The 19,564-nt window shown below is 44.0% G+C and overlaps 1 protein-coding gene and 1 long non-coding RNA gene across 11 annotated transcripts in view; one reads left to right on the top strand and one right to left on the bottom strand.

Moving 5' to 3' along the window:
* FRMD4A (FERM domain containing 4A) overlaps positions 1-19,564 on the top strand; it is a 426,455-nt gene that overhangs the window by 371,638 nt on the left and 35,253 nt on the right. For all 10 annotated transcript variants that reach the window (XM_083574960.1, XM_083574962.1, XM_083574966.1 and 7 more), the window contains 3 exons: positions 1,294-1,370; positions 7,536-7,674; positions 12,423-12,564. In XM_083574960.1, coding sequence (XP_083431086.1) covers positions 1,294-1,370; positions 7,536-7,674; positions 12,423-12,564 — 358 coding nt within the window. The remainder of the gene's footprint in view (positions 1-1,293; positions 1,371-7,535; positions 7,675-12,422; positions 12,565-19,564) is intronic.
* LOC310744277 lies at positions 4,055-7,529 on the bottom strand. Its single transcript, XR_014539487.1, has 3 exons — positions 7,324-7,529; positions 6,462-6,518; positions 4,055-4,363 (listed from the first exon to the last, which is right to left on the bottom strand). It is a non-coding gene; the product is annotated as an uncharacterized lncRNA (long non-coding RNA).

Below are 19,564 nucleotides of genomic sequence, written 5' to 3'. Positions count from 1 at the left end.
CAGCAAGATTTGTCTGTATTCAGAAAAAGTTTTGCAGACATTCACCTCTCTATAACACACACACATATGCATGCTGGAGGAAGGGCATTGTGATGATTCCTTTCTGTTGGGATTTGTAAGCTGCTTAGAGATTTCTGTTGAAATAGGAAGCCATATATAAATTAAATAAATACCCAGCACTCTAGGTTGCAGCTGACCTGCATTGTGTAAGCATTGCCAGAGAAATCCTTGACAGCACAGTATGTTGTTGTTGTTTAGTCGTTTAGTCGTGTCTGACTCTTCGTGACCCCATGGACCACAGCACGCCAGGCACTCCTGTCTTCCACTGCCTCCCGCAATTTGGTCAAACTCATGCTGGTAGCTTCGAGAACACTGTCCCGCCATCTTGTCCTCTCTCGTCCCCTTCTCCTTGGGCCCTCCATCTTTCCCAGCATCAGGGTCTTTTCCAGGGAGTCTTCTCTTCTCATGAGGTGGCCAAAGTATTGGAGCCTCAGCTTCAGGATCTGTCCTTCCAGTGAGCACTCAGGGCTAATTTCCTTAAGAATGGGTGCATTTGATCCTAAATGTAGCAGGGTGCTGTGCATTCCAATTCATTCCCGGTTCTGCTGTAGCTAATCATGCACTAGTTAAAAAAAAAATGACTGGAGAAAGTATGGACCCTTTTGGCCTCTGCTAAGGGAGATTTTCTGTTATGTTCATGTGTGGCAAAGAAAATGTATCTTGAGTCTATTTTCCAAACAACATGGGTCCAATCCAATCAAAATTCAGCATCATTAATTTCAGTGTACTCAACTTTCTTTTAAATCAAATGGTTGGTGTCAATTTCCTCTTGAAATCGTTGTCCGCCCACCTTCGAGGTGCAGAGGCCCCTTGGCCCACAGAAGGGGGGTGGCAGAGCTGCCCTTGGAGGGCGCCCTCTCGGCACGGAGCCCCTGAGGCGGCGGGCACAGAGACTCGGACTAGCCGGAATGTCTGCGGGGTCCGAAGCAGGCCCGCCTCGGCTTAAAGCAGGAGGAGAGCGGAGGCGGCGAGAGGATTCTGTGGCGCGACTCTGCGCTGCTTCTCCCGGGCGGGCGAGGAGCCTCCGCCCTCCGCAGCGCCTGCGCGGCTCTTGCGCCTCGGACGAGGGCCAGTGGGGCGCCTCGGGACAAAGGGAAGCGGCGGGGCCAAGGCAGGGCGGAGCTGGGCGCCCCCGCAGCGGAGCCGGGAGGCAGCCCGTCGGGGCGCCGAGGAGGAGCAGGAGGAGGAGCCCAGGCGCCTCGCTCAGCGCGACCTCTTTCCGTCTCCCCGCAGATCTTCCAGTGGAGGCAGCTGGAGAACCTCTACTTCCGAGAGAAGAAGTTTTCCGTGGAAGTGCACGACCCTCGCAGGTAAGAGGCGGCGGCGGAGGAAGGGCCCGGCTGGGAACTGGCTGCCTGCCGGGGCTCTTCCGAGCAGCCCCTTCGCTCCGGGCGCTTCGACGGCGGCGCCTGGCTTTTCTTCAGCCTTCGCCTGGCGTGGAGCGGGCCGGGAGCGGAACTCTTGGTGATTCCCGGTGGAACTCCATAATAGTTCCGTTTCAGGCGCAGACACCCTCAATCTAAGTGGTTCTTTATTGTGTTTTGTTTATTGCAGTAACAGGGAGGGGGGAGAAAATATGTCTAGGCTTGATCCTTTTTGTTACTGTAACCCATGCTCTGTCCTTCGCACCGTCTTTTCGTTGTTTAATATATTGATTTTTCATCTACTGCAGTCCTCTATAATGTTTGTGTTAGCTTGCGTTCTTCACTCCTTTTACGCTGGTCTTCATTTTGCGTAACATAAGCAACTGCCCAGTGCACAGAATGCTTAATTGTATGGTGTGTGTGTGTGTGTGTGTACTTCATTTTGCATAATCACTACTTTGGTGACTGCTGCTTTATGACAAGGTTTTCCCAGGACAAGCTGCTATCTGTAACACACATGTAAATATTTTGTGCAAATTGGTTCCTGCAGAACTAACCTTTCCCCCAAAAAACTTGGCAACTGAAAGCCAGGCTCTGTTCATAGTTCACAGTGTAACTGGAGTGCAGTAAATTTAGTTTTGTCTTTCAATTACATCCCCTTTTGCAAATCAGATTTGTGCTCTTCTGCACAAATGACAGAATCTAGTGCTCCATTCCAGCACAGAGAGATCGGATGTGTGCTGCTGACAATTTATTTGCAGATTGGCAGCCTACAATCTTTTTCATGTTTACTGTACCTTGCCAAGATCTATACTCACACAGGGTTTCAGTATTTCCACATTAGAAATACAATAGGCTCTAGATTAGAAATGTGGAAAGCAACAGTTACCTGGCAGGTATATTTTAATTATATATTTTACATTATGACTAAGGTGCTGGTTCTTCAGAATATTAATTTGGGACACAGTTCACCAAGGCATTTTCCTCTGTAAGCTTGATTGAGTAAATATAAAGAGCACAGCAGTTTCAGTTTCAGTTGCACAAGAGAAGTTCCAGGTTGACTGTTCCTCTTGTGAATAGCATTAAAAATGAGTGATAGCCCTGCAAACAGCTGATCTGTATACATAATTGGCAACTTCATTGATTTTACCACTTGCCATCTTCTAGGATCAGACCTTTGGGAAGTGAGCTTTATATATCATAAACATCATATACATTGTAGAAATTTTCTGTTCTGAAACTGTTATTCTACTCTAGTTGCATGCAGTTACACTGAAATAGTCATTAAGCTGAATGAAAAAACCAAACACCTAATATCTATCCATATATAGAACACTATTACTACTAATTTATGTTACGCTTGGGACCAGTTTACCTATGAGGTCACCTTTGCTGCACAGATGCCACATAATATCTGCACCACATCTGTGAGAACTTGCTCATTTAGTGTGGCAGCAGTGGCACTTTGGAACTCCCTGCCTATTGATATCAGGAGGCGCCTTCACTGTATTCTTTTCAGGGCTTCTTATTTAGACCGGGCTACCCAGATGTTTAGACAGTCTGTATGAGTTTTAATTTGTTTTAGCTTGTTCTGTTGTGGTTTTAACTTTTTGTGTGTTTTAAATTATGGCTGTAATTTTTAATGATATTTTTAATGTTTTATCTTTTTTGTAAACCGCTTTGATTTTTTTCCTACAATCTTGTGGTAAATACATTTTATGAAATAAATAAATAAATAAATTATTCTATCAATTTATGTACAATGAGATTACCCAAACCCTGCTTTGTGCCTAATGAAGAATTCTCTGTATCTCCTAAATCTGACTGCTCTTTGATCAGCAGAAATGCAGGAGCCTAGAAAAACATAAGCTGTGGCACTGGGTTCTAGATTCCTATATCAAAGAGTATAATTCAAAAAGAAAAAATTCTAGTTCATAGGGCTGCAAAGATAGGCTTGAGGGTGTGTGCTTAAGTTAGCGCTAGAATTGTCGAGGTGGAAGGGACCACGAGGGTCCTATAGTCCAGCCCCCTGCAATGCTGGAATCTTTTTGCCCAGTGACGCTGGGATTATGAGTCTCATGCTCCACTGACGGAGCTACTCTAGTTCCATATCCTGTTTCCGGTAACAGGCAACCTCAAGTCACGTAGAGTTCGCAAGCAGCAGGGCACAAAGGTGAGAGTCGTTGCCTGTTCCTGGTCTGGACACTGGGGGTACACTGCCTCTCAACATGGAGGTTCCATTTAGCTGGCAGGCCCATTGGTAGCTCTGCTCTCCATCATGATCCTGGGATCCTATGATAAATGGCAGTGTCCCACAGGCAGAGGAGCGTGGCGCCTGTGTGCGTATGTGCCAACGAAGTGCTGTCTTTGTGTGCAGAGTTTCGAGGTGCAGCCAAGGTTCAGAACTCTTTTGCACATACAGCAACAGTTACATCTTAGGCTAGGGAGGGGGGAATAAGTTATACCACTCTTTTGGCATAAGAAGCGACTGTGTACCTTGGCAGGTGCTAACTGAAATATTATTCAAATTATCTCGCCAGCGTGTCTGGCTCCTGGACCCCTTTTTTCCACACTGTCTGGTTCTTCCATTTTCTGTCTTATCCACCCCTCCTATAACCTCCACATTACCATATATATATATATATATATATATATATATATATATATATATATAAAAAATTTTCCATGTCTCCTGTGTCTTCATGTCTAATTTTCTTGGGAAACTCAAATTCCAGTCCGTTTAATGATCCGATTTGGTGCAGGGAATAAAGCTGAAACCATCCCAAATGTAACAGTTGTCATGCTACGATGAAGAGCCAAGTCTGGGGTGGCAATTTATTGCTGAATATGGGGGGGATCCCCCATCTCTACAATAGTTACTGGCTTAATTTCAACCTCATTTTGTCAACTGCCTTTTCCTTCATGGTAACTCTCCCCATCTGGAAAACAGAAACAAAATGAGAGATAATTCCAAGCATTTATAGGTTAGAGCTGCAATCCTAAACTAATTTATAAGGGTGTCAGTCCTGGACTTCCGGGTTGGCGCCATCGCCGAATGGCGGACTCCCTCCGAGCTCCGGAGGGAGTCTGCTCGGCAGGGGCTGGGTTCTACCGCACCGGCGATGCGGGGACCCTTAGAAACCACGGCCACGGAGGCCGTGGACATGGAGACTCGGCTTGCACCGTTAGCGCCCTCCCGACTCGTGAAGGAGCCTTTTTAAAGGCTACGGATCGGGTGCCGGGGAGAAGCGTGGTGCCTTGAGTTCTCTGCTTCCCCTGCTGAGCGAAGCCGCATGCCATTCGGCGGAGAGCGCTGACTTCTTCCATTGAAAATTCGGACTTTTCAACAACAACCCGTGAGTAAATTTGGAAATCGGGTTCAAAAGGAGGAAAAAAAAATTTTTTTTTTTCGAATTGGATACGAGCGGGGGGGATCCAAAAAGGAAGTCAGTCCCCTCCCTATTGTAAACTTTCCAAAACAAGGACGGGGAAACCAAGACCCAAAAAGGCTTGTATTGCTGATAAAAATCCAAAATTTCACGATGGGGAACTACAAGAACTGTGCTGGAGGAGGAACTGGAGAAGGGAAACGCAACCCCCCCCCCTGGGAACCGGGGTGACTGAAGAGAGAGCCTGGTGAAAGGAGTCGGAGATCTTGACAGCTGTCAAAATAGCTGTCAAAGTCGAAAAGCGGAGTGGATTTTATTATGAGAACTTGGCTGGTTAAATTTGATACAATTTGCTACAACTTGTTAAAATTTGGATACAAAATGGCGAATATGGATAACAAATTGACTTTTGGATTAGAGGAAACAAAGATACAACAATCCCCCTTGAGGAGTTTCGGGACATTACAAGGATTGGGAAAGTGGAAAAACACCAATGGAACTTTATAGGACTGGTTATCTTCTGGGAAAGCTGCAAAACGGAAATAACATCTCGTCTTCAGGGTGTTTTCTTTTTTGTTTTTTTAAAGGAGACAATAGATTTTTCTATTGAAGAAAGGAAGGGACTGAACGTAAGGTTTTGCCCCTGAATAACAACCATCCCTGCAGACTTACCAAACTTTCGAACTACAACGTTTTAGCAGCGGAACAAAGGGAAATCAGACTACAACCTGGAAAGAACAATGGAGGGAGTTCTATTACAGTTTTATTAAAGACTGAAGTTAAAGTTTTGAAAAATAATGATAATAATAATAATTTTGATTTTCAAAAAAATTTATTTTTAATTTTAAAAAAGAAAAAGCCAGCAAGGAGTTGGGGAAAAGTTGTGATTTATGGTCTTAAGAATTCCAGGCAGACACCAGGGGTTGATGGTCAGGGGGAAATTAAACCGGGGACGGGGGGGGAGAACTAAAACTCCAAAGGCTTGCCAACTTGGTTATTTTTTGCTGAATTGGTCTATTATTCATTATATTTTTTTTATTCTCTACCTTTTCTGTTTCTATTATCTGGGGTGCTTCTTTTATTAAAAAATGGAAATTGTGGAATGACATGGGGTGGGTCTTGGGGAAAGAACACTGGGTTTTTTTTTTTTTTTTCTTTTTTTTTTACTGTAAAACAAATTAAGTTTCAATTTGAATGGGGAACTTGTTTGGCCAACAATATGAAAGGGGAATATGGTAGGGGTGGGGGAAGGGGGGAGTCCCGTAAAGTGATATTTTTTGATTTTTGAAAAATTTTAATAAATATTATATAAAAAAAAAAAAAATATAAGGGTGTCAGTCCTATTGAACGCAGTGGGATTTATTTCTGAGTAAAAATGCTCAGGATTGCTGTGTTGACATTCAAATAAAATTAAAGTTTAGCTAAGTGGGCAACAAGATAGTCTAAATTCCAACTTTCCCAGAAGCCCACCCCTTTCCCCCTGTGACTCTCCCACTTATTGTAGAGTTTCCATGTAGGCACTATTAATTTTAAGTTTGTTATTTATTAAATTTCTATGCCACCCCTCATCTGAGGACCACAGGGCAGTTTACAATATAAAAACACAAAAATACATAACATAGTAAGAAACAAAAACATATGAGCCGACGTTTTCATAGAGAACTGCTGGAGAAGCTCAGCTGCTGCTTTGGAACTCTGTATCTGTCTGAAAAGCAGGGCAGAGACCTATGAAAACATCGAATTGACATTCTGTATTACAGAAGCAAATAATTTTTATATGGTTATCCCATCAATGCAGAGTCATATGAACCATGTGTGTTGATAACAATACTTAATACACTATTGGCATCTAAAAGGTAAAGGTAAAGGTACCACTGCCCGTACGGGCCAGTCGTGTCCGACTCTAGGGTTGCGCGCTCATCTCACTTAAGAGGCCGGGAGCCAGCGCTGTCCGCAGACACTTCCGGGTCACGTGGCCAGCATGACAAAGCTGCTCTGGCGAACCAGCACCAGAGCAGCACACAGAAACGCCGTTTACCTTCCCGCTATAAAGCGGTACCTATTTATCTACTTGCACTTAGGGGTGCTTTCGAACTGCTAGGTGGGCAGGAGCTGGGACCGAACGACGGGAGCTCACCCCGCCGCGGGGATTCGAACCGCCGACCATGCGATCGGCAAGTCCTAGGCACTGAGGTTTTACCCACAGCGCCACCCGCGTCCCGACAGCACCACCCGCGTCCCATTGGCATCTAATGAATGCTAAATAGCAGAAAAATCAGCCCCAGTGGCAACTTGAATTGAAACTCCATCTCAAATTTGTGAGAGACAAAGATATCTGGCTCTTTTAAAAGCAGAGCCTCACATGACTCAAAACATGCTATTGGCAGTTTAAAAAATAGCAGAGTGCCTCATGACATAAATGCTGGAGCTCTGGCTTTGGTGCTCAGGCAGGTGGGTAGGAGGTTTAGTTCAGTTTTTGTGCTTGCTCATTGAGGTTCAATGAGACTTACCTCTGTGTAGACGAAGGTAATATTGCAGCCTAAATTACTCTCATCCATGGTGTGGCTCGTTGTTTCAGTTGCTCAGAGATCCCCTATAGCTATCCCCTTAACGGTCTTCTGCAAAATGATTGAATGCAGAACTTTTGGAGGTGGGTCGAGATAGGCTGCACTTCTCTTTTCAAGTTAGAAGTGAATTGTTTGTTCTTTTCCTGCTCTCCCAGGGCATCTGTGACTAGAAGGACTTTTGGACACAGTGGCATCGCTGTGCACACGTGGTATGCCTGTCCTGCCTTGATAAAGTCCATCTGGGCTATGGCCATTAGCCAGCACCAATTCTACTTGGACAGAAAGCAGAGCAAAGTAAGATTTTTAATTTTTATTATCTTCACAAAACAGGTGTTACATAAAGACTACGGTTATACACAAATGAAAGTATATGCACCAAATACAATCAGAAATCAAAATATATGTAGAAGTCTGGACACAAAGCCGCAACTCCAGTAGCACAGCAGACGTCTGTGCATGCCCTGGAACTTCCTCTCCAGACCCTGCAGATCAGATTTTTGGGGCAAACGGGGCAAGGAGAGGAAACGGAAAGTCCCATTGCATGAGCAAAATCCTGGTTGCACAGCATTCGGTGCAATACCAATAAAGAAGCAAAAGGTTTCAATAGAAGGCTATATCTTTTTTATAAAATGATCATTCCAGTAATTTACAAACGAGGGCCATCTTTTCTTGATATCTAAAGCAACCATTTGATGACTAGGTCGGTTTCTCCAATGAATTTAAGACGAACTTAATGGGTCAGGCCAACAGCCTTCTAGTCAGCGGCATGTCTCCACACCACCTGGGATGGGTCAGTGTGCATGTGCGCATGCACACGCCAGGGGCAGCATGAGGGGCAGAGGACAAATGGAAAACACACACCCCTGCCCAGCCCCTGCTGCCATGGGAGCAACACCAACTGGGAGGGGCACGGCTGTTGTATCCTCCTGGCACGAGGCTGGGATTGAAGAGCGTACAGTTGGTGCGTCCCCACACCATCCCAATACCTTGCTTGAATTCTAGTTCCAAATAAATATATCAAACTAAATAAATAATTTCTTCAGTTTCAGTAAGGCAGTTCTTACAAATACATGCACACTCTGCATTAAGTCTTGTAGCAAATGGCCCTGCAACTTCCCTTCATGCTGAGACATGCATAAGAGACCTCTAAACACTCTGAACTCTTCCACCGTTGCTCATTGTCTGCTTTGCCTATCAAGTGGAAATTTACAGGGCACTGGGACTTTCTGAGAGAAGGCCCCAAGGTGCAGAATTCTTGCTGCATTAACTTCTTGCCAATACTGAGAACCATTTCTGGTCATGCAAGTCTTTAGAAACAATATGTCCATATGGACTTGCACAGATTCTCCTTAGATTATTTTTTCTTATGGACTTTCTTCAGCTTTATGATGCATTTTTTTACAGTGGGTATTACTTACATGTCCTGGGTCCATTTCAAATAACAGAAGATAAGTTCTGCAGCCAGTGGTCCTGGTAATGTAGGTAGTGCCTTAAATCGGGGTGTGGAACCTGCAGGCCTGCTAGGAAATCTGCACTCATTTCCTCAATGTAGCAGTCAAGTGTCATTCACCCTTCCCAGGCCAGTCCTGTGGTTGTGTTAGAGTGGGGCTCCAATGAATATCTGTTTGTTTGTTTGTTTGTTTGTTTGTTTGTTTGTTTGTTTGTTTGTTTGTTTGATGCTGCTCCTTCCTGATTCTGGACAAAAAAAATGTTAAGGTCCTGAAACACATTGGAGTAGTTCCTGTTTAGGAACACTGATTTTGCACCCACCAAACAAGGTGGCATATTTTTATCAATGATCAGCTCTGTAATTTAGATAAGGAACTTCTAAAAGCTTCTGACAGATTAGATTGTTCTCCTATGGTGGCCTCTTTATGGATTCTGAAGATTGAATTGTACACACAAGCAGAGCCTTAAATTATTTCTGTTGGTACAAGGAAAGAAAGAAAAAAGGAGTTCTAGGCTCAGGACTTAAAGCATCATGGGGTCTACTTCATTCATTATGTTTTAGGAGCATAGCTAAGATGTGTTTAGTGTGCAGCTAAAATGTAAATGTATGACTATAACCAATAAATATTTGTATCATATGGGATCACTTGTTAGAAAACCAGGTTTGCCCGCATATTTCTCTTGAGTGTACATTCAGCAAGAAGCTTACATTTGTAGGTACTGGTGGCGACCATTTTAGGTGTGTCCAATTGATGCGCAATCGCCAAGGCACGGGTCCTTTTCGACCTGGAAGAGGGTGGAAGAGGGGCAGGGCATAATGGGGTGGGGCCTGCTTATGCACACTCTCCTGACACAAGGGGGGTGGTCTGGGCAAGAACCCCTGCATGAAATAGTGGTCGCCTTATCTTTTGAGTCCTTTTTGCGCGACAAACAAGTCAAGTTCAGCAAGTGCCTCCAAACCAGCCATGCGCCTGCGCAAAGCCAGAGCCAGGCACTGCTCTTTGGCACTTGGGCCCAAATACCTTGGAAGTGGAACCGTCAGTCCCAAAGCACTGACAGTGCCGCTTGAAGTGTGACTTGGCTTGCCAGGCTTTGTAGTAGCCACACTCCTTTGTGGCATCACCTCCCTCGTTGTGAAAAGCTTGTTTTGGATCAGTTGTTTCCTTTTCTGAGCCAGGGCTCTCCATCAACAGAACTTGTATTGGGGGAGAGGTTGAGGGAAGAGAGACACAGATGAGAAGATGAGGGGAAGAAATGGGCAAAAAAGAATGAAATGGTCAAGAAGGAAGCATGAGGAGAGGGAAGCCAAGAGAAATCAATGATGTTGAAAATAACTCCGTTTAAGTCATTTAAAATTGCACCTGTAAATCCCCACAAGACAAAGGCATCAATAATAAAGGCTGCATATTTATCTGGGAGTGAGCCCCATTGAACATAGTGGAACTTGTTTCTGATTAAACATGCTTGAGACTGCAGTGTAAGTAAACTTAACAATAAATAGTCAAGGCTCCTCCAAAATGCTGTCAGGGAAGCCCTTGGCCAGCTTGCTGCGCTCCAGAAGCTTCCGATACAACTTCCATCAGCTCCACTCAGCATGGAGTTATGGTCCAATACATCTGAAACGCATATGGCTGGTGAAAGCTCCTCTAAAGAGGCACCCAGAGTTCTTCCCACAGGTTAAAACAGGCAAAAAAGAAGTGAGAGGGGGCAGCTGCCACGACCCCTCTCTCCTCTCCTAAATGGCAACTCCAAGTGGCAAGTCAGAATTATCCACAGAGTTTTGCCCTCGTTTCCACTTCTTTTTCACACTAGAATATGACAAAGAAATGGGACTTCTTTGTTTAAAAATGACTAACACAACAGAGAGAAAGCTTTACAATATTTAGGCCGGCAGCTTCTGCCCCCCTTTGATTCCACTGCAGGAGTCCAGGTGACAGAATGCTGAGAATGAAGAGGATTCTCAGGCAGGTGACATGTATCCTGTAAGGAAAGGAAAGTGCAAAAAGAGAAAAGAATCAAAAGCATGGAGGAAAGTATATCCATTCTCCTGCAAGTTAAAGCCATAGGAATGTCAAGAGTGCAGCCAACTCTGTATATTCAGAAGTTTTCTAACATTTCAGGGCTTGATGGTGTTTCTGAATTGCCGTGGTACTAAAATGTCTGGCAACAGATTGTTCAAACTTTTTCTTTCTTCACAATTGCTGACTTCTGAAACTAGTTCTAAGGGCTATACAAGATGCTTAGTAAATGTTACAGTTATAGCACAAGGAGGAGGTGCTGCTTTTTTAAAAAAATTGTAGGTTCTTTTGAGGTAGTTTTCATTGTTGTTACAGATGTGTTTCATTATGAGGAGCAAATGGCAGATGCTATTTTTCTTTATGTCACTTGGGTGGCAGTTTAAGTAAAAGTGAGCATCAGGGAGTTTATTGTACAGATTTAACTGTATTGTTTTAAAAAGGAATGTCCAGGAATAGGCTGCATACATATTTGATTATTGTGCTACAGTGGCAAATTTGGTTATTGGACAGATAGAGCTGGCACAGTCCTTGGGTTGCTCCAAACTTTCTTCATCACTGATTCAGATTACAGTGGTACCTCGGTTTAAGAACAGCCCTGTTTAAGAACTATTTGGTTTACGAACTCTGCAAAACCGGAAGTAGTATCCCGGTTTGCAAACTTTACCTCAGTCTTAGAACAGAATCTGAACGGTGGAAGGGCACCGGCGGCGGGAGGCCTCATTAGGGAAAGCGCACCTCAGTTTAAGAACGGTTTCGGTTTAAGAACGGACTTCAGGAACGGATTAAGTTCGTAAACCGAGGTACCACTGTACAAATATGAACTCAGTGTATTGCTACCCTGTGACTAAGTCATACGTTGTCTTTGAGGAATGCCTTGCTCACATTTGTCCATAAATGCAGGGGCTTTGGAGGACCCCATGCATGTGAGAACTCATGATGAATGGAGCCTCACTCTGGAGTCTGCTGCTTAGAAATTGCTTTGCAGTCTGTTGATCTGTGACAAGTACAGTACAACATTATCATCAAACTGATGCTACTTAGTCCAGGATATAATCTTAAATAGAATATCATTAATACTGAAATCTCTTTAATTTTAGTCACTTTTTAAAATTTTAAATTTAGTAACTTAACTTTAAATTTTAAATTAAGCCCATCATATGACATATAGTAAAGCTCATGAAGTTCTGAAAAGATCAACATTTTTAGTTTTGAAATATCTCAATTCTGGGTTGAACCTTTAAGGTTTTTGTGTAGTCTGGCAAGGCCAAAATTGTCTTTGTTTTAGAATTCACTCCCTCATAACTTAAAAACGGGATGAGATAAAAAAAAAAAGATTTAAACTTAGTTTTGATCATTCAACAAGCATACAAAATATTAAGAAAATTGGATGATATGAGGTAAAAAAAATTGGATCACTTGATATGGAATGACCTACTTGTGCTCTTGCTTTTTTTGAAAGGTTGTCATAAGTGGGTAGTTCACTTATTGGTGATTCTGGTAACAGGTGGAAATTCTTAAGATGGGGGTTTTGTCTGATGGTTGCTATACCACAGATTTCTGCTTTCTTTCCTCCAGTCCAAAATTCATGCAGCAAGAAGCCTGAGTGAGATTGCCATTGACCTGACTGAAACTGGAACTCTGAAGACCTCCAAACTAGCCAATATGGGAAGCAAAGGAAAAATCATCAGCGGCAGCAGTGGGAGCCTTTTATCATCAGGTATGCCCCTTGGTGTTGCAGAGTTGGTCCCTCAGTTAAAGGGAAGTGCAGATGACAAATAATTTCTGGGCATTTGAGTCAAGTGTTTTGGACTGGAGTCATTGTTCATGTTGTGTAAAATGTTGAACTGCTTGCCGCATTTGGGAAGTCTAGATCAGGGATGTCCTCTCCCAAAGAAGCTAAACAACTCTGGGAAATCCACCCACCCACCCCACGCATGCTCTTCCTCCCAACGACAATTGGTAGATCACTGCCAGTTTTTTTTTATACTGGGAGTAGATCACAGTCTCTTGGGAGTTGGACATGCCTGGTATAGATTGTAGTTGTGAGACGGCAACAGGACCAGGAGCAGCTTCCAAGCAGTGTCTGCCTCTCCCGAGAGTGGTGGCATCTGCCAGAGTTGCCTCATTTTGTAGCGCTTGTTATGGGAGAATGCCTGCCAAAAGTGATGGCTCAGAGATCTTGTTTGCTTTTCAGCTACTGACACCAACCCTTAGTGTATATGACTTCTCAAAGCAACAGAAACCTCTACTCATATGGAACTTCCCCTTTTCTCTGCATGCCTGCTTCTATGAGCCTTGGATTTTCATTGGATATGGAGATATTTCATTTTTTTCTTTTTAAAAAATCACACTTACTTTTAAAGAACTGGGGCAAGGCCTGTTTGCCCCCCCCCCCCATTCAAGAAAAAGTACATCCCACCAAGAGTAAGAAAAAACATCATGATGGTGAACAGCATAAAGCCAACCATAAAACTAAATTTATAAACAAATCCTAGAACCATTAAAACATCAGTAATAACAACAGAAAAAACATAGTTCACTTTCTTTTTGGACATCCATGCCTCTGATCTATGCTCAGAGGCAGGCATGTTCTTGCCCAGCTGATGCACAAGTGCTTTTAGAAGCACATTTACAGGCACATTGTGGTGCTCACATGGGTCCTGTGAACTGACAGTTTTTTTGCAAATGGAATCATGTGCCTCCATTGGAGATGGATCAGGACCATAATTTTCCTTCATAGTGGTCCTGGGCTTATTAAATGCCTGTCTGAATAGAAAATCATTGATGCTGGCTGTAGACTGATCCACACTGGCCTTAAAGTGGGCGCTATCAGCCTGGAAGGCAGCATCGCCTCACTCAAGAGCGGAAATACCAAATTGCCAAATACAGCAAGCCCACCTTGATTTCCATCCATAACATGCCGTAGTGGAAATGCATGTCAATGGGCTCATCACACTGGTCCACATAATTGGCTGCTGTGAGAGGTTGTGTGACACGATGTGATAATGTCATGACATGTGTTTCTTGCTACAAATTATTGGGGGAGGAAGAAGACTAGGGGCTTCCCATTTTTGTGTGAAAATTTGTGGTGTTCTTCACATTCTGTTCATTGCTCAGCCTCTCACAAGTTGCCTTCATGAGCATGTTTCACATCTGGCTGCCAGCCTGGCTCCAAGCACCCTTTTGGCAAATCCAAGGCTTCATACATTGCATTTTAGCCTTGGTTCATGTTATGCATAACTTGCTTTGATAATTTGTTAAAACAAAATTTTAAAAATAAAGTTTTTGATCAAAATGAAACATGATCTGGAAGTGATGATCCTGTGACACACACAGCTTTCCTGCGGGATAGATTCTGCAAACAAATTAGCAATGCCCCAGCCAGACAAATTCTGAGTGATTTTTGTCTGAACGTAAGAGTTAAGTGGCAATAGATATCTGTATCCCAGTTTTACTATATTTTGTACAGAAAATCGATACTAGAATCGGTCCACAACCAGCTGTCAGAATGTAAGAGGCTCTAAGTCTCCACTCGCCACTTTTTATCAAGGGAAGCCTTCCTGCTTCATTGAGAAGCCTAATGTGGAACACACGAGACAAAGGCTGGGCAGCAACCAGAGCCAAGAGCAGAAGGTCTGTTTCTAATTCTGTGTCTGCCTGACTTAGCTTCATATTTTGTCCTGTCCACAAAATGGCAGTGGTTGTATTTCTGAAGGAAATTCTGTAGGGCACAATTCTTTGATATTCTCAAATGATATACGGTTCTGCAAGCGCAAAGTATTAGAATATTACAGGGGGTCTCGTATACGTACCTCCCCCCCCCACACACACACACAGAGAGAGAGAAGTGTGGAAGATGTTTTACGGTCTTGTGAAAGATCTACAGTAATAGAAATATGCTGCACACGACTCCTGTTCTGCTTGTGATTATAGAGGGAAATGTGCCCACTGGGAGTACACCAGCTCACCAAGGGAATTTGTATTAACCATCAAAGATCAGCAAATCCTTAGAATTTCATCCTTGCATAGTTTCAGAGTACACACTGGTCCTACCTTGGAAAAGTTCGGCAAAGAATTACACTTCCAAGGTGCATTAGCAGAGTGGTACCAGAAGGGCTCCCACAAACAACTCTGCATTTTTTAAAGAATCATTTGCTGGAATAGCAGTGGCTGCAGAGCTTCTGATTTAGTCTCGGGGGGGGGGGGTGGTATTTGTTAAGCTTCCCCTCCCCCACCCTGGACTCTTTAAATTAGATAAGTGAAGCCCAGGAAATACTCAGTGTGTCCATCTGGAATTCCTGTGCTTGTGGGCTGCATTCCTGCATTTATAAAAGTTACATACCAGTTGCAGAGTTCCTTTTTTACGTGATTGCATTAACTTTGTGTCCTTGGGCAGAACTTGGCATGATGGTGGCTGAGTGTCTTCAAACCTGCATTGCTCCCCAACCCCTAATGCAACTGGGTGGGGGGCTTTAAAATGGTACAGCAGGAAGCTGGCGAGAGACAATGAACCTTTCCTCTTTTTGCTACCTTCTTCCCTGTAACTCCTCTCCTAAAGTCATCATCTCCTAGCAGGGTTTATTTCCAGGTAGGGCAGGAGTAGGAGATCGTGGCACAGTACCAAGTTTGTCCTATGAGATGGTTTTCCCCAAACTATGCCTACCTTGCCCACACCTGACGGCATATGTGGGGCAGGTAGAGATGTGGCTGGATCAGCTTCCCAACTGAGTTTTCTGACTGTGCAACTGATCCCTGCCAAAAGCAGAGCTGAACTCGCTGCCCATAAGCTGATGACTGGTGAGTTCAGAAGCCAGCAGGATCCCTGGGGGAACTGCTGGATCAGTGGCATGACTCAGTTTCCCGTGGTGGACTGCGCAAGAGACTTGGGTGGGTGTGTGGGACTTGACAGGTAGGTTATCCTGCCCATCTGCCAAAATGAGCCCGTGGGGCTGGGGGCAGAATCAGATAATGACCTGGCAAAAAAGCTTACTTATTCCTCAGCTATCTGGGGAGAGTGTTTGCAGAGGGGAAAGCAGTGGGTGGTAGAAAGTTCAGCACTCGCCCACAGACAGCCACTTTTGTGTTTGAAATCACCCAACCCTTTAGGCCACAATTGGTGCATTGAAAATGAAGGCCTGTTGCTATCATGACTCATTCTGCCCTGACATTGGCTAATTTCAGAGCTTAAAGTGCTGACTTTGTCATCTGACCCTGGCTTTCGGTTTGTGGGGTCATGGGTAGACTTGCTGGGTATTTTGGGGGGCTGTTGTGCTCCCCAGAATTTAATGGCTTGATCAACAGAACGAAGGTGCCAAAAGTGAATTGTTGGTCTGTCTGCATTGAGCATGTACACTAGTGAAATGTAAGAGCCAAATTGCCTTCTGAACTTTAGTTCAACGAAGACCCACATTTAAAGAGAAATGCCTCAACTGCAACTGGCATTTGTATTGTGAAATTCATGGAATGGTTGATTTTGTGATGTGTTGTTCTCCCTCTTATAGGCCACTTTGAGATTAGTTTTTTCCTGTGGAAAGGTGGCATACAAAGAAAGTGAGGAGGGTGATGTACATCTCCAGCTGTGTGTCCCACCATGAAATACAACAGTGGAAATCTGATCCATTTGAATAATGCCACTTTCAAGTTTAAACACAGTAAAATAAACTCATATGCTCCATTCAAAAATTGTGGCACTGTGTTACGCACTTCCATTTAAACTTGGGCGCTTTTGTGCATGGTTTTAAAAGATGATTAATTTCTGAACTGGCTCTAACTGTGGCTGGCTTTGCACATTGCAGCATATGGGGAAGAAGTGCCAAGTGACCAGTGCTTCCTCCAAGCACGGTTTCTTCTGGTGGAGAGAGGTGGTTGTTCTCTCGTCTGCAAATGATGGTGGTGCTTCAGGTGCAACCCCCCCCCCCGCCCCCATGCAGCAGAAGCACAGTGAGAGAAAGCTCTAGGAATGTGGAGCCTGTCATTTCTCACCCCATGGTGGTGGGAAGTAGGAAGAGGATTCACGTCATCCGTTTTTGAGCACAGTTTACCTGCTTGAACAGAGTAACATCTTCCGCTGCATTTTGTTCAGTTCATTCATCTGTGTGAGTGTGGCCGGGCAGACACATTCCTTGTGTTTGCCAGAATGAGAAGAGTGTTTTATTGGTGAAACTGGCAGTCCTTCTTACTGACCTAGATTTTACTGATGACAACATCCCAGATCAGCAAAATGCTGGCTAGAACAAAATGCTTAGTAATTAACACTACCGAAGAAAGTTTATTTCCTTTAGTACTTAAGGAACACTAGAAAAAAGTACCCTATGATTTGAAAGCCACTATTGGGGCTTCTCTTACGTTTGAGAAGTAAATTGGGCCAAAATTCTGCACAAGAGCATACCAGCAAGGAGCCCTTTTGTCTGGAAAAAATACATGTGTTCACTAGCGGAGGAAGAGGGGGGCGGGGGAGCGCCCCACCCCTGGCAGTGCAATCCCAGTGGGGTTCCATCGCGGCTGCCCCACACTGGGCGCCCCACCCTCACAGGCGGCGCGCCATGCTCCCAGGACGTGCTCCAGCCCCGCCCCCGCCTGCTCTCCACCACTGCATGTGTGCTGCCTATCTGCCCACTCACCTGGGTGCTGTCCTTACAGAAGCCCCCTTTTGGGGAGGAGGCATAGCTAGCTGTCCTGGTATTATTTGCAAATACAATTGCTACTCACTGGCTATGCTCTTTGGGGTGCCATTTTTCAAAAATCTCCCATAAAGAAAACTATTCTATGCTACGTTCCATAGTGAAGTGCAATAAATAAGTTACATGTATTGCAGTTTTCTTTTTTATTCTTTGTTTTTACTCATGTACACACATGCACAACTCTTTAGAGAGTTGTTGAGGGTGTGATCCCTGTGTTAACATGCATGCCTCCTTCAGGAAGGACCTGATTACCCCCAAGTGCACATGCATGTTCTGTAGCAGTCTGTGAAGAACTCTGTTGCTTAAGGTGTGTACATATAATGTTCAGCTTTATGAGGAGAAGACCTGATATAATGCTTTTTATCTCTCACTGTATCTGACAGTTTGCTCGCATAGTCTACTAGTTCTTTTCTCCATTGGATGGTCTGTGTAGGCCAAGTCCAGTGTTATTTGTTTACTTTTTAAATATACAACCCATAGTAACCTTAATCAGGAGAAGGGGGAAGGGCTGGGGTGATAAATGACCAAAATAATAATAAAAGCCTTCATGTCTTCAGGAGGCATAAATACAAACCTACAAAAAAGGATGAACTTTGAGCTTTGTAAGAGTACAAAAATTGGAATTAAGTAACTTAGCATTTGGGGGGTGTTGTTGTTCCAAAAGGAGAATAAAGTAAAGCCAAAACATGAAATAGGAAAGTTGGGGTATGAAAGGGACTGTCATAATGTTTTCCCATTCTTTTTCTCTCCGGGTAGGTCACCATTTCTATATTTATATCTTGCAAATTTGCAAGAGCTTCTCAGTCATTGTTCATTCTCTCTAGATACATAGATTGTATCAATTAATGACTACAATAAGACATTGTTACTGAGACAGTATTAATTCTCTCCAAAACAATGCAGGCTCTTGGCAGGGATATTTCTGTGCTGGTGCTTCCAGTAAGAAATGGAGTGGGAGTCCATGCTCTTTACAGTTCAACTTCTCTTACCTCTCTTAGCTTTGTTGTTGCCAATTTTTTGCATTAAGTTTAGCCTTAAAAGGTAAAGGTACCCCTGACCGTTAGGTCCAGTCGCGGCGCTCATCTTGCTTTACTGGCCGAGGGAGCCAGCGTACAGCTTCCAGGTCATGTGGCCAGCATGACTAAGCTGCATCTTGCAAAACCAGAGCAGCACACGGATACGCTGTTTACCTTCCCGCCGGAGCGGTACCTATTTATCTACTTGCACTTTGTGCTTTCGAACTGCTAGGTTGTCAGGAGCAGGGACCGAGCAACGGGAACTCACTCGGTCGCGGGGATTCGAACCACCAAGCTTCTGATCGGCAAGCCCAAGAGGCTCAGTGGTTTAGGCCACAGCGCCACCCATGTTTAAGTAAGTTTAGCCTTACTTAAGCATTAATCCATTCTCAGAAGCCAGGCTTTCCAAGCTGAGCACTAAGAGAAGAACCACTGATAATTTCCTATAACTCTATAATTGAAATCTTGAGTTACTTCTCAGTCATGAACGCCCTGTGGAATGTCCTTCAGATGTCAAGGAAATAAATGACCACCTGTCTTTTAGAAGACACCTGAAGTTTACGGAGGTTTTAAAGGATTGATGTTTTTATTATGTTTTTACATAATGTTGTAAGCTTCCCAGAGTGTCTGGGCAAACCCAGCTAGATGGGTGCAGTATAAATAATAAAATTATTATTATTATTATTACTCACTCTATTGCCTTTTTTCAGAGGAACATGCTCCTGGTTTCTTCTTTTGATTTTTGCAGGTCAGCTACAAGATGTCAGTTTGCTCCACCTTCTTAAGCAACAGGGATCTTGGACAATTCCTCCTCAAACTCACCTGCCTTATCTTTACCAAATAATAGCTTATTCCCTTAAATTTCATTCTCCGCAGTGGCTCAAAGAGGGCTGTACTACATGCTAGTTCACTAGCCCCACTGCCTTGCTCCAGGGGTCCTGTTGCCTGCCAGCTCCAGCTGCCAGCAAGGAAGGACTTGGCTCAGGCCCCATCAGCACCAAACATGGAAAGCTTCCCCCAC

This window comes from Podarcis filfolensis (assembly GCF_964270895.1).
Source record: "Podarcis filfolensis genome assembly, chromosome: 10".
Lineage (NCBI taxonomy): Eukaryota > Metazoa > Chordata > Lepidosauria > Squamata > Lacertidae > Podarcis > Podarcis filfolensis.
The sequence above is the reverse complement of the archived record's forward strand: the minus strand, read 5'-3'. Positions and strand labels throughout refer to the sequence as shown.